This window comes from Crocuta crocuta, unplaced genomic scaffold (genome assembly GCF_008692635.1).
Source record: "Crocuta crocuta isolate KB4526 unplaced genomic scaffold, BGI_CrCroc_1.0 scaffold83, whole genome shotgun sequence".
In the NCBI taxonomy this organism is placed as follows: domain Eukaryota; kingdom Metazoa; phylum Chordata; class Mammalia; order Carnivora; family Hyaenidae; genus Crocuta; species Crocuta crocuta.
Genome location: NW_027529638.1, coordinates 3312634 through 3326205, shown reverse-complemented (window position 1 = coordinate 3326205; position 13572 = coordinate 3312634). Strand labels below are relative to the sequence as shown.

Here is a 13572-nt window from a genome sequence, read left to right as displayed (position 1 = left end):
TAAAAAAAAAAAAAAAAAAAAAAAGAGAAAAAGAAAAAGAAAAAAAGTTAAGACCTTTTAAAAGTTTGAAAAAAACAACCTTTTTTCTGTAAACAACTACATTTACTATTTTCTAATTTTTAAGCAAATACTAGCTTGGCTGGTGAAGGTATCTGGTATGTAGACACAGTCCCTATCTTCATGTAGTTTACAGTCATTGGGAAAGACAGGAAACAAATAATTGTAAGTGTAACAACTGTTATTACAAGGGAAAGTACAAAACTTCATGGGTACTTTTCCTAAGGAGACTAATATAATCTAAACGACCCCGAAAATTCTTTCAGAGTAACAAGGCCAGAAATAAGAAGGAATTATTCTAATCCAAAGAAGATCAATTCAATTGTGTCAGAATCTACAGAAGAATTAAACTAACATTTTAAAAAAGAAACGACCAGATATAAACTATATCTGGTTAAAGTATACCAGGGAGATATAAGCAGAAAAATCCAGACTGAGAAACTACAGAATAAATGATCCAATTCATACACCAAAGATATTTGAGGAAAAGAAAAAGACAGATGGATGGGGAACCTACAGATTAGCAGAGTTAAAAGACTGATATCTATGGGGCACCTGGGTGGCTCAGCGGGTTGAGCATCCAATTTCACTTCAGGTCATGATCTTGTGTTTCGTGAGTTCAAGCCCCACACTGTGCTCACTGCAGCTTATCAGCTGTCAATGGAGACCCTGCTTTGGATCCTCAGTCCCTCTCTCTCTGACCCTCCCTTGCTTGTGTTCTCCCCAAAATAAATAAATATTAAAAAAAAAAAAAAAGACTGATATCAAACAACCTCAGAAGGTAGTGCTTATATACTGGATTCTAATTACTTCAAATTCTACTAATTCTAATTAATTCAAAATCACTTAAAAAAAACAAAACAAAACATACCAATTATGAGAAACAAAATTTGAACACTGAATGCAGATATTTTCCCTTTTCTTGGAGATTTACTAACTTAATGTTAGGAATTATTGATGATTTTTATTAGATGTGACAGTGTAGTTTAGTTTTGTTTAGGGAAAAGACCTCTTTTGAGATAAATTTAAATTTTTATGGACAAAATGAATTCTGAGATTTGCTTCAAAATAATATTAGATGGAAGGAAGTGGATGAGGATTCAGATGAAACAGGATCAGATACCAGCCAGGCACCAAAGCTACTGTGAGGACATGGGGTTTCGCTACCTTATTCTAATTTTTTATGTTTGAAATTCTTGTAGAGGAAATCAAGGAGAGTGCAAAAGGTAACACTTCAATCAAGCTGCATCAGTTTGAGTTGGTTACTAAGACTTTTAAGTGAACTTGACATTTTGGTTATTTTTGAAGTCAAAATTTAATAATTTATCTCCCTGGGACTTCCTACTGTCCCTACCTCTCCTCCCATTTAAGCCAAACAACACTGGAGATGGTCCAAATTATTGCCAGTTGAGAACTTAAATCTATCCAGTAATGTACGGTATCCATGAATGTAAAACATCAGACTTTCAAGGAAAAAGTTTCACTGAAAGATGAAGTTATCAGGATTTGGTTTGGTTATGAGTAACAATAAACTTGAGTTTATTTCTCTCCCTGTAAATGAAGACCTATGGAAACACTTCATATCCGATATGATGGCACCCAAATCAAAGATTTTTTTTTTTTACTTTATTGTTTCATATCCTCAATACGTGGGATTCCTACCATCATAGAACAGAAAACAACAGTTTCTTAGCATTTCGCTAGTTATATGTACAACACTTCCAAAGCAAAATATAGTGGATATCTATAGCTAACATTTCTAAGAACCAGAATTCAGTTGAATGGGCATTTAACCCTTAGATTTCCCATAGGACAGTACCATAATTATACCCCACTTACACATGAAGAAATGTAGAATAAGAACTTGCTAAAGGTCAGATTAATTGCTAGAAATATCACAACTAGAATTTAAAGCCAGGCGATCTAGCACCACTACATTATTCACCCACCTCTTACCTCCTAGTATCTACTCACAAAACCAAGCGAATAAAAAGGCATGCATGAAATTCAGAAAGAAGAAATCCAACACACGAGAAACAGCAAGGATTCCTCTGGATGTCTAGGAAATGAGATCCCAAGGTCACAGCTGAATAGAGGGCCTATAATCCAACCAGTCTAAACCAGAGCATGTCTTAAGATTCCAGGCTAGACTTTTTTATAGGAAGATGGAATACAAATGGAATATTTGAAGTGTCTAAAAACTGAGGGGGAAATTTAGACAGCCGTAAGGTTTGATATAATAAATATATAGAAAACTGGACAAAGGAAAACCAAGACCACTAATACCTAGAGAAAGCAAAATACTAAGCAAAGGGAAAAAAAGCAATCATGTAATATACTACATGGTTAAGAAAGGAATTTACAGTCATAATAATGTAAATACTAAAATATTATCTACAAAATTATATTAACTTAAATAAATTTCAATATGTAATTCCATAATATCTTTATTAATGGTGTGTGTGTGTGTGAGGGGAGGAGGGGAGAGGGAGAGAAAGAGAGATGGAGAGAGAGAAATAGAAAGAAGCAGATAGATGGGCTGGCACTTAAGGAAATGTATAAGAATACTCTACTGTTAAATTACTATTTCCAGAAGACAAAAAGCAAGTAAAAATCCTATAAAATACTTAACCTCATCAAAAAAGGGTTTGAGAAATGTAGATATTCTGTAAATGCAGGACCTACTAGTATGTAGATCTATATACAGTATTGACCTATAGTTATTGATGAGCATAGAAAATATGGTCCTAGTTATATAATATGAAATATACAAATGGATGCACAAATAAGATGCTCAATAAAGTTTTAAGTGGTGGGCATCTTTGGCAGAATTTTGGCTAATTTGACCTTCTTTGTTAGTGCAGGTAATGTTTTATTTTAGATAAAGAAAAATCAGTCCTCAAAAACATATGATAAAGCTATTTTTTTTTTTTTTCAGGTGGAAGGGGAAGCAATTCCTACTTGCTGGATAATTACATGGAAAAAAAAGAACATCAATATGGCCCTGATTACTAACTCTTTGATTAAAAGACTCAAGTTTATCACTTCAAGGACTTTTTTCTTTTAAAAATAGTCACAAATTGAAGTACCTCTCTCCTGCCACAGTGTGTCACTCTTACAATACAAGTCTTTTTTAATTTCTACAGAAAGGGAGAAATTGTTTAAAGTCGGATTTGACTCCCTACCGGACAAGTAACATTTTTGAGGACAGAGTCCTAATCTTATTCACCGCTATAAATACCTGGCAGCAGCCAACAAAGTACTCAAAATGCATTTAAAATATATTTTATAAATGTTTGTTGAACTTATGCAAATTAAAATACAGCCAGAATACAGTCATCTTAAACATAATTAACTGAAAATCACCCTATCAGGAAGGAAGGAACAGGCATTCCCATGCTTTAAGTGACAAACTTAAGCACACACTTTACAATAATCACTGGAAAAACAAAGCAGAAAAGAAAACTTTGGTCCATGTTACTAGTAAATGGGGACAGTACAATGAGCATGAAGTATTTTGACATGAACTAAAACCTGGGTTGCATGGTTAACGATCAAAGACTGCATCTACACTGACCTAAATGTTAAGGAAAAACAGATGAATATATGAAGTTTTAGGCTGAGATATTCATAAACGAGTTACTCATGTATCTTCCTTTGGTCAGCATACATTACTATTCATATTAAGTATAAAGATGAAACATATAAGATTATCAGACATAACAGTCCCCATCTTACTCTGCACAAGGCTAGACAAAAACTCAGTAAGTAGTGGGCAAACTGATACCATCAAATGTGTGAAATATGGCAATTAAAATCCCAGTTTTACCACATTAACACCATGTTTTAAACTGACATTATTATTGGCTTGCTGTATTTCCAAAGTCTCCATCATTTAATGATTCAGTTTCTTACAATAAACACATCCTTTACTATACCTAAGCAGAAAAAGATGGAAAAATTATGACGAAAACTTAGCATACACTAAGTTCTGATTCAAAGAAAACAGGTTTAAAGCTGCAAACATAAACACCCTTGTAAACAATGCACTTATTTTGTTAAACAAATTCTACTCATGTAAAATAAGGGTGACTACAGTATGTTACAGCATTTAATGTTTTAAAAGTGTAATTCTGACGAGAAAGTCGTAACGATGTACTTTTCCCATTTCATTTTGTTTTAAAAGGCACTGCTAATCTAATTTTCACAAATCGTTTTTCTAGTAAGGCAATGAAACATTAATGATTACATTTAATCTACCAATGTTATAAACTTCAGTTTTAGCAAAAATCGTAATTAAAACGTGTGTACTGGATTTGTTGGTTCAGTTTGCCTTTTTAAATGAATTATTAATGACTCTTAAAGTTCTCACAAATTCCTCAATCCTTAAGACTGTAAATAAGCTTCAACAATAATGTTAAGAGTTTATATGCTGTAAAGTAGTGAATCATATATGTAGTTTTTTAGTACAATGTACATAAATATTAACTTTACCTCTGATGATTTTAAGATCTGAAATTACTCTCTAAATCAGAGTAATCTAAATCACATTCAAAATTCTAAAGTGACTGAAAGTAAAAACTTAAAATTCCACGCACATTAAAATTCAAGGCTTCTATACATGATGTGCCAGTGTTAACTGCTCATTTCCAAAGCTCTTCATTTACCTACATTTTTCAGGACAGCAAAGTCCTGTTTTTGCTGAAGTAGCAAGTTTACTTTGTAACTGGTACATAAAATAACCAACATCTAGATAAATGGCTAGCAAAAAAATACTGTCTTTGTGTTCAATTTTTAGAGAGGGGGCAAGATGCAATAGGAGGTTTAAAAAGATTAACACACAATCTACAAAAAATTCATGTTGAGACTAATTTAAACTATGCCAATTAATTAGTAGGGGAAATATGCTTTCTACATGTTAAGCTGAATATTTTTGAAAGCATCTGGCACATATAAGTCCGGTATAATTTACTTTTACTATAAGATATGTGGGCAAGTAGTTACAGTTACTAAGTACACTGGCTGCAGATAATTGCATTCCTTATTAAATAAATTAGAATCCCAACAAGCCTGAGCAGCCAACTCTGCAATAACATAGAAGACCATTAAAGATTAAAAGAAAGAAGAAAGGGGAGAAAAGGAGAACAAGAAAGCCCTTCAGCAAATACTTTCACAAATAATCACTCAGGCAAAGCCGAACAAGTTTTGAAAGGGCCTGCTTTGACAGATGTTCTCTGGAAAAGCAAAGGCTGCAGGCCAAACGAATGGCTTTATTTATTTTATTTTTTAAGCTACGAAATATTAGTAATGTTTCTTTATTTTTCAAATATCTTAATTTTTAAAAAAATGCTTTTTAGAACCACTGTTCAGGGACCCGCCCACAGTGCCAGTTTTAAAGACATTTATTAAAGGAACTTCTGCTCTTATAGATTTGTCACAAGTATAAAATTATTCACAAAAGCAACTTTACTCCCTGAGAGAGAGAATAAAACTTCCTTAAAATTTATAAAGCTTCAAGAGGCAGTTCATCTTCTAAAGCTGTAAAAAAATCATCCACAGTGCTTTCACAGCGGGGCCTGTATATACAATTCATGATATAAAAGCCCACATTCTCACAAAAGTCAAGGCAAAATTTAAAAGACAGAGTTCTTCTATTTCTCTGTATGAACAAGATTTGCTGACTGCTGACATTTATAAACTCAAAATACAGGTATTTTGGATAACACTTGTTTATAGTTCAAATTCCATAAAATGATCATGCAAAGTGTACTTACCAGTTGCTTATGCCTTCCCTTCACCTAACGCCTTAATTCTAGGCTTCACACACTTTTCTATCTTTCCAATAAAAATCGCTTGCAGCCTGCCACACTCCATAAAATGGCCGTGTTGTTTAACCAAGAAAAACATGTTAGAGATTGAGCTGTCACTTTTAAAAGAAAAAGAAAATAAACAATTGCTCCTTTTGTGGTGAAGCATAAAACACTTAGGCTGGCATTTTGAATCATGGAGCTCCCCTGGACGTTGCTATTGCTCTTCAAGTAGCTGTAGTAAAATTTCTGCCACATTCTTGCTTTCTGCATGGTGTCTCAGCAGTAACAGATCAGAACAGGCTAGCAAACGACTCCTTCCTAAATGTAAGCTCTAATTTCTTCTTCTGCAGTGAAATGAACCAAGTTTCTATGCAAAAGAATGAGTGACAGTATGCCCAGCCAATCAGCTTGGGTTTTTTCAGGAAAATCACCCCTTAATTCATTCAAAATTAGGTCATATGACACTATTTGAAATACTATTGGCTTACAATGAAAGTAATGTTTGACTCTACACAGGGTAAGGCCACCCATCTATGCTTCCCTGGGCTGAAGACACCTGGACTATAAACGGTACTGTGAATTAAACACACACACATATATACACACATACACACATACAGGAGGGAAAAAAATAATGGAGCCTTACCAGAGCTTCCCAACTATTAAAGGGCCGGAGTTCAGTTATCTTCTGAGCCTTTTTCTGAGAACACTGAGGAATCAAAGTTAGTTCACCAATTGAAGCATCTTGAAGAAAGTGAAGAATTTTACCCTTATAGCCATCCTCCATCACTTCTTCACCACTACTGTAGTCCTCATCTAGTGAACTGCCCGCATCAGAACCCGAATCATATTCAGAGTCTTCAATAACTCTCTTAGGATTAAATACATTTTTTTTACGTTTCTTATTAAAACCATTTTGTGGTTTCATGGAACATTTCTGTTTCAGCTTTGTTTTAGCTGAATTTTTAGGATAATTCTGACTTCTCGAAGAAGCTTCTTTTCCATTTGGAAATTCACTTTGTGAGGCATACTGCATATCTACATAGGTAGAAAAAGTAAATTAGAAAGATATAAATTAAATATAAGGATATAAACCTTCAAATAAGATAAAAAATATCTAAACATGATAGTTTTCTTTTGAACACAGAAGTCAACTATAATTTGTTAAATCTTGATACAAAGAGAAATACTGAAGTAGAATCTAAAGTTGTACAATGAGTTGAAATAACTCGTTTAAAAAACAGGTGATAATTTTTAAAATAAAAAATATAAATCCCCGTTTTCTAATAAAGGTCCTGAGCACATAAATGGCAGCTGCATATTCATAAGCTGCCCCAGATGTTGCTCAGCAGCCCATCTCCATGCCAACACTGATGGGTATAGCAAAAACAACGTTCACCCTAAATTAAAACCATTATTATATTAATTTTCCATTGCCATCTCCACCTATTTAAATATACTATTATTAAAAAGCCCTGCGACTTTTTCATTGGTTTACCCATCATATCCCATAGATTTCTAAGATGTCTGTGATTGAAGAGATTCTGTTATCTCTTACTGGTTAGTCTATAACATGATACTTTACTGTTTAGAATGTTTGTTTTACTTACTCAAAGAACTCACAGACTTACACATTATCATACATTCATTCTGGTGCATGTATAATAAAAGGAAAAATGAACTGGATAAAGTATTCCTCAAATTCTCCACATTCACAATCGTTATAACTCTTTTGAATCATTCTCCAGACTCATAACTGGTGATTTGGTGGCTTTCTTTTTTCCACAGACTATCATTCTCTGTGCCATCAAGAACACCAGTACTAGGGTATTTCTTAGAAGACTTCATTAAAAATAAAACAAAAAACCTCAATGCCATTGTACTGGGCTTTTTAAGCTGGCTTTGAAATTATGAAGAGCTGATCTGATTTGCTTAAGGATGCTAATAAACATATGTAATTCAACTCTTCTCCACTAATTCTCTACCATTTGGTTCTGAAAGTTAAAAGTGCTCCAACAGAGGTTTAGGGAATTTCCTCCTATAGGTTTAGGGAATTTCTTCCACGCCAGGGATACTCTCTTTTAAGTTTCTGAGAGTGGTGCACTTTTGATACTCCTATAACGACAGGCAAGGACACCTACATTTCCTTGATTATAAAATACCAGCAATCATAAGATCCATCCTGAGAGATGTTAAAATATTAAAAAAAATGTTTTTTTTATACTCAATAATACATGTTCACTTAAAAGTAGCCCTAATTATTTAAGGAAAAAAAAAAAGCCAAATAGAAATTTTCTATTTCATTTTATACTGCCATTAACATTTGGAAACTGCTCATTTAAAAAAAATTTTACATTATTATTTCTATTATTTTTTGCAATCCCATTCACTGATTATTAGCTAACAGGTTTATCATTTTCTTATATTCCAAAATATGTATGTGTTTTCTATGACAAAGGAGCTAATTACCTTGGTCTTCTGCAAACACTTTTAAAGATTCTAAAGCTTCTGTGTACATCCATTCATGTTCCTTGAGTACTTCCCTTAGTTCCTAGAAATAAGTCATTGATCTTTTTGTTAAAAATCTCAAATTAGCAACTCATACAAAACTTTTATACTCTTCTAAAAATAAGTAAATCACTTGAAAATTCATATCTGATTATTTCATGCTTGTTTTCATGCTGCTTTACAAATGCTTTCTGTGTATATAAAATTTCACCTCTGTCTTCAAAGAAGTTGTTTGACTGTTTCTAAACTTTTTCTATCCCTATGACGTGCTCTGAAAACTTGAGGATCAAAAATATCTGTTCAATCAAACTTAAACATGTAGTTAGGCTTTTACAAACTGCCAACATCAAAACATACAGTTTCAACACATGTAAAGAACGAGAAAAACAAAAGATTTTGCATTTAGCTCTTCAAAATATTACCTGTGCATATACTTGAATAAAAACAATGCAAGTGTAAATGTATTCTAAATGTTAAACAAATAATATGCTTCTACATACAATTATGTGATTAAACAGAGGTGCTTTTAATAGAGGTATGCTTGGCTGTGAAATTATTCTTACTATTTAATAAGTAAAACAAAGCTTATGGAATATTAAAATACCAAGATGCAGTATTACACTTTAAAATTCTTTTCTGGGGCGGGGTGCCTAAGTGGTTCCATCAGTTGAGCTGAGCAACTGACTCTTGATTGAGACTCAGGTCATGACCCCACGATCGTGGGATGGAGCCCTGCATCAGGCTCTGTGCCAAGTGTGGGACATGCTTAAGATTCTCTCTTTTCCTCCCTCTGCCCCTCTCCCCCGCTCACACATGTGTGCTCTTTCTCTAAAAAAAAAATAAATAAATAAAATTTAAAAACAAAAATTTCTTTTTTAAGTTTTTTTTTTAAATAATCTCTACACCCAGTGTGAGGCTCAAATCCACGACCCTGAGATCAAGAGTCAGACCCTCTTCTGATTGAGTTGGCCCGATTACCCCTATACTGTAAAATTCTTTTTTTTTTTTTAAGTTTGTTTACTTTTTGAGAGAGAGAGAGCATGAGAGGGGCAGAGAGAGAGAGGGAGAGAGGAACTCTCAAGCAGGCTCCACACTGTCAGTGCAGAGCCCAATGCAGGGCTCAAATTCACAAACTGTGAGACCGTGACCTGAGCAGAGATCAAGAGTCAGATGCTTAACCAACTAAGCCACTAAGCTGTCCCTTTAAAATTCTTAATGAGAAATTTAAAGGACGAGAATATGAAAAAAGCTAACAGTTAACTTTGCTTTCTAAATATTCACATTTTATATAGGAGTTCCAATTGTTATGGTTATGTCTGTTATTATTATAGCTGTTATGGTAACATAACAATTAAGCTAACAATTAAGGTAAATACACAATGTAAGGAACAAGTAGTATAAAAGTATTTTATAATACTGATAAAAAAGAACATTTAATTAGAAAACCGTAAAATGCATACTGAGCTTTTACACAGTTGATCTCAAACACTATTTTATGTCAAACATTTAATATACATTGATGAAATCTGTTCATGACTACCCACCTGTTTATCAAAATTAGGAAATTCCTTTTGCAATTTCAATACAATACTTTCTTGCTTTTCCCAATTACTGCTAGATTCTGCAGACTCATTTGATTCTTCTCCCTAATGGGGGGGAAAAACAATTCAGGAGATTACAAATAATGTTAACAGTCTTAAGACAATTATATTTATATTTTTACTTGATTTGGAACTTACCACAATTGGTAAGAATCCAAAAATGTTTCTTTCTGTTCTGTGAAAACTGACAAATTTATATCTTTAAGGGTAAAGAATTTAGCATTACAAAAAGACCTTGATTGCATATCCAATAACTCACACTTCATCCAGCACTCAAAATGAGATAAATCTGCTAAGAGACTAGAATGTTTCTTAATTACTCTAAATAATTCAGGTATATTGAAGTCTCTCTAAGCTAATGGCAAGTAGCAAAAAGTGATTCAAATATTTCATCTATGCTCACAATTTTATAACTCCTTACAAATTTCAAATACTGAGAGAAAATATTTACTTCTACTTCAGTGTTGATTCATTGAATGGCTTGAGTATTAATTGTTCAGCCACAATATAAAAGTTACACAATGATGGAAACTTATGTGAAACCAAAACATTAAAATGGGAATAATTATCGTTACTCATTTAATCTTTCTTCTTTTGTCACTTAAAACTTCGCTTAAAAAAACTGGTTAAAATTTCGTATTTAAGCAAAAAAGATTCTTGGGTTCATGCATAAGAAAATCTTGTATTTTAGTCAATCAAAAATCATTTACTTAACTCTGCTTAGAACTGTACCACATGGTACACAAACAAGATCTAGAAAAACAGCTTCATGCTTTCTTTTACCTCCTTTCTTATCTGACAACTGTTAGTTTTTTTTTCTCACTACCCAAAACAGGAATACTAAAAATTATGAATACCTCTCTCGCAAACAGGAATATGACGAAGCTCCACAAGGCAGAGACAAATAAAATACAATGAAAGTTTGGAGTAAGAAGAAAACTCGTGTGTTTTTATAATACTAAATAGCATATCTGGGCTAAAGTACAGGGACCATAGAAAGGCTACAAGGCTGAAAACTTAAATCAGAGCTAATAATGCATTTGGCTTGCAATACCAAATTGAGATCAGTCTTTATTGAGAAAGCAAAGGATTCTGAACAGGAGAATAAAACACTAATATGTGGAGAAAGCATTTCAAAGCCCACAGAAAGTCATACTTGCATCCTCACTTAACAGCTGAAGACACTGAAACTCCAAGAATAAACCTTTTAGAGGTCACAGATGGATAATAACCATCTGAGGCTGGAAGAGACACTTAGGTGTCTTACTCTAGATTGGTGTTTTTCCACTATGTGTTTCCTAAATGTTAGTCCTTCACATAGCACATTCCTGGCTTTGAATTCATTAAGTGTCTATCAATGAATGAATAGATAAACAAATTACAATATATACATAAATTGCTACGTTATTCACTCTTAAAAAAAGAATGAAGTACTGATATTTGCTACAATGTGGATGAACTTCAAAAACATTATGCTAAGTAAAAGCTAGACTCAAAAGGGAATAGAACACCTTGTGTGCGTCTATTCACATGAAATACCCAGAATAGGTATATACACAGACAGAAAGCAGACTGGTGGCTGCCAGAGGCTGAGAGGGAAAGAAACTGCACGCTCTTATGGGGTGATAAAAATATTCTGGAACTAGATAGGAATGGTGGCTGCACAACACTGTGAATGAACTAACTGGCACTGAATTATTCATTCTAAAATGGTTAATTTCATGCAATGTGAATTTTACCTCAATAAAAAACCTTTGATACTTGGGAAACAGTAAACATCTTTTGGAAATCAAATATATGATAGGACAAATTAAACATTCAGCAGATGGGCGAGGATGTGGAGAAACGGGCACCCTCCTACACTGTTGGTGGGAATGTAAACTGGTACAGCCCCTCTGGAAAACAGTGTGGAGGTTCCTCAGGAAACTAACAATAGAACTCCCCTATGACCCAGCAATAGCACTGCTAGGAATTTACCCAAGGGATACAGAAATGCTGAGGCCATAGGAGCACATGTACCCCAATGTTCATAGCAGCACTCTCCGCAATAGCTAAAATATGGAAAGAGCCTAAGTGTCCATCAACGGACGAATGGATCAAGAAGATGTGGTTTATCTACACCATGGAATACTACATGGCAATGAGAAACAATGAAATCTGGCCATGTGTAGCAACATGGATGGACCTTGAGGGTGTTATGCTGAGCGAAATAAGTCAGGCAGAGAAGGACAAATATCATATGTTTGCACGTATAGGAGGATTAGGAGGATCTTGACGGAGGAACAAGGGGGAGAAGAAGGGCGGAAATGGTGGGGGAAAGGGAGAGAAGCAAACCATGAGAGACTCTTGAATGCTGACAAAAACTGAGGACTGATGGATGTGGGGGGGAGGGGGGATGGGCATGGAGGAGGGCACTTTGGGGATGAGCACTGAGTGTTATGTGGAAACTAATTTGACAATAAACTATTTGTAAAAAAAAAACAAAACATTCAGCAGATGGTATACCTATCCTTTGCTGTCTGCTCTCAAATCTAATACTCTTTTTTTCTTTTCTTTTCTTTTTTGAGAGAGAAAGAGTTGAGAAGGCAGGCAGAGGGAGACAGCGAATCTCAAGCAAGCTCCACACTCAGCATGGAGCCTGATACAGGGCTCAATCCTATGACCTTGGGATCATGACTTGAACCAAAATCAAGTGTCAGATGCTTGACCGACTGAGCCACCCCGGCACCCTCAGATCTAACACCTGTGCTATCCAGTGGTTACACAGGTGACACAAGGAGTTCAGGCCTAAATCTGTCTCAGGGGCTGTACACTTATGAGTTAATCCTGTGATTATTTTTCCTGTTCCAGAATGGAGAGTTGGATCAGACATATTTAGGACTGGCAGCAATCTCATGTTAGCTCCTTGGCCCAGAGAGTAAGGGCCATTATTGCAGGAAAAAAACAAATTCACATCCCTAAAACTGAGGAGGGGTAAATGGAAGAGGGAGAAAGAGGAAGAGGAGAAGTACAAGTAGAATCAGCTGCAGCAACAATATAATGTTACTGAAGAACTGCAGAAACTGGTATCACCATCCCATCCCAATGTACTTCGGCTCCCTGGCCTATACAAAACCCGGATGATGGGTTTTGTAGAATTATTTTAGTTATCATAAACAAAGAGGTGATGACCCCAATTATAACACCTACTATACCAGATGTGGAATTTTTACTGGAGCAATCAGTATAACTGTGCAGTTAAAATGTATGAGATGCTTCTTCCCCCACTACCCCATCCCAATTAGAAAGGACAAGCAAAACCAATTTGTTTTTATCTGGGAAGGGTCAGTGAAAGACACACCTTCACAGTCCTCAGGGCTATGGTAACTCTCCTGTTCTTTCATAATATGGTACTCTGGGACTGACAGTTTTGCACAGTCCACAGAATATCAGTTTATAACCATCTACACTGAAGACATCACTAAACTGGACTTGGTAAGTAGGAAGCAGTGGGTACCTCAGTAAGACACACACATGCCAAAGAATGAGAAATAACCCCCCTCAAATTCTGGGGACCACTACCCCTTTCATGAATTCTATGGGGGGGGGGTGTAAGC

General features: G+C 34.8%; 1 protein-coding gene across 1 annotated transcript in view; it reads right to left on the bottom strand.

Annotated features, from left to right (window-relative positions):
• SMARCAD1 (SNF2 related chromatin remodeling ATPase with DExD box 1) overlaps positions 1-13572 on the bottom strand; it is a 79150-nt gene that overhangs the window by 28602 nt on the left and 36976 nt on the right. Inside the window, exons 7-9 of the mRNA XM_077762322.1 lie at positions 9920-10021; positions 8337-8418; positions 6514-6905 (exon numbers count right to left, since the gene is read on the bottom strand). Of these exons, the coding sequence (XP_077618448.1) occupies positions 6514-6905; positions 8337-8418; positions 9920-10021 (576 nt within the window). The remainder of the gene's footprint in view (positions 1-6513; positions 6906-8336; positions 8419-9919; positions 10022-13572) is intronic.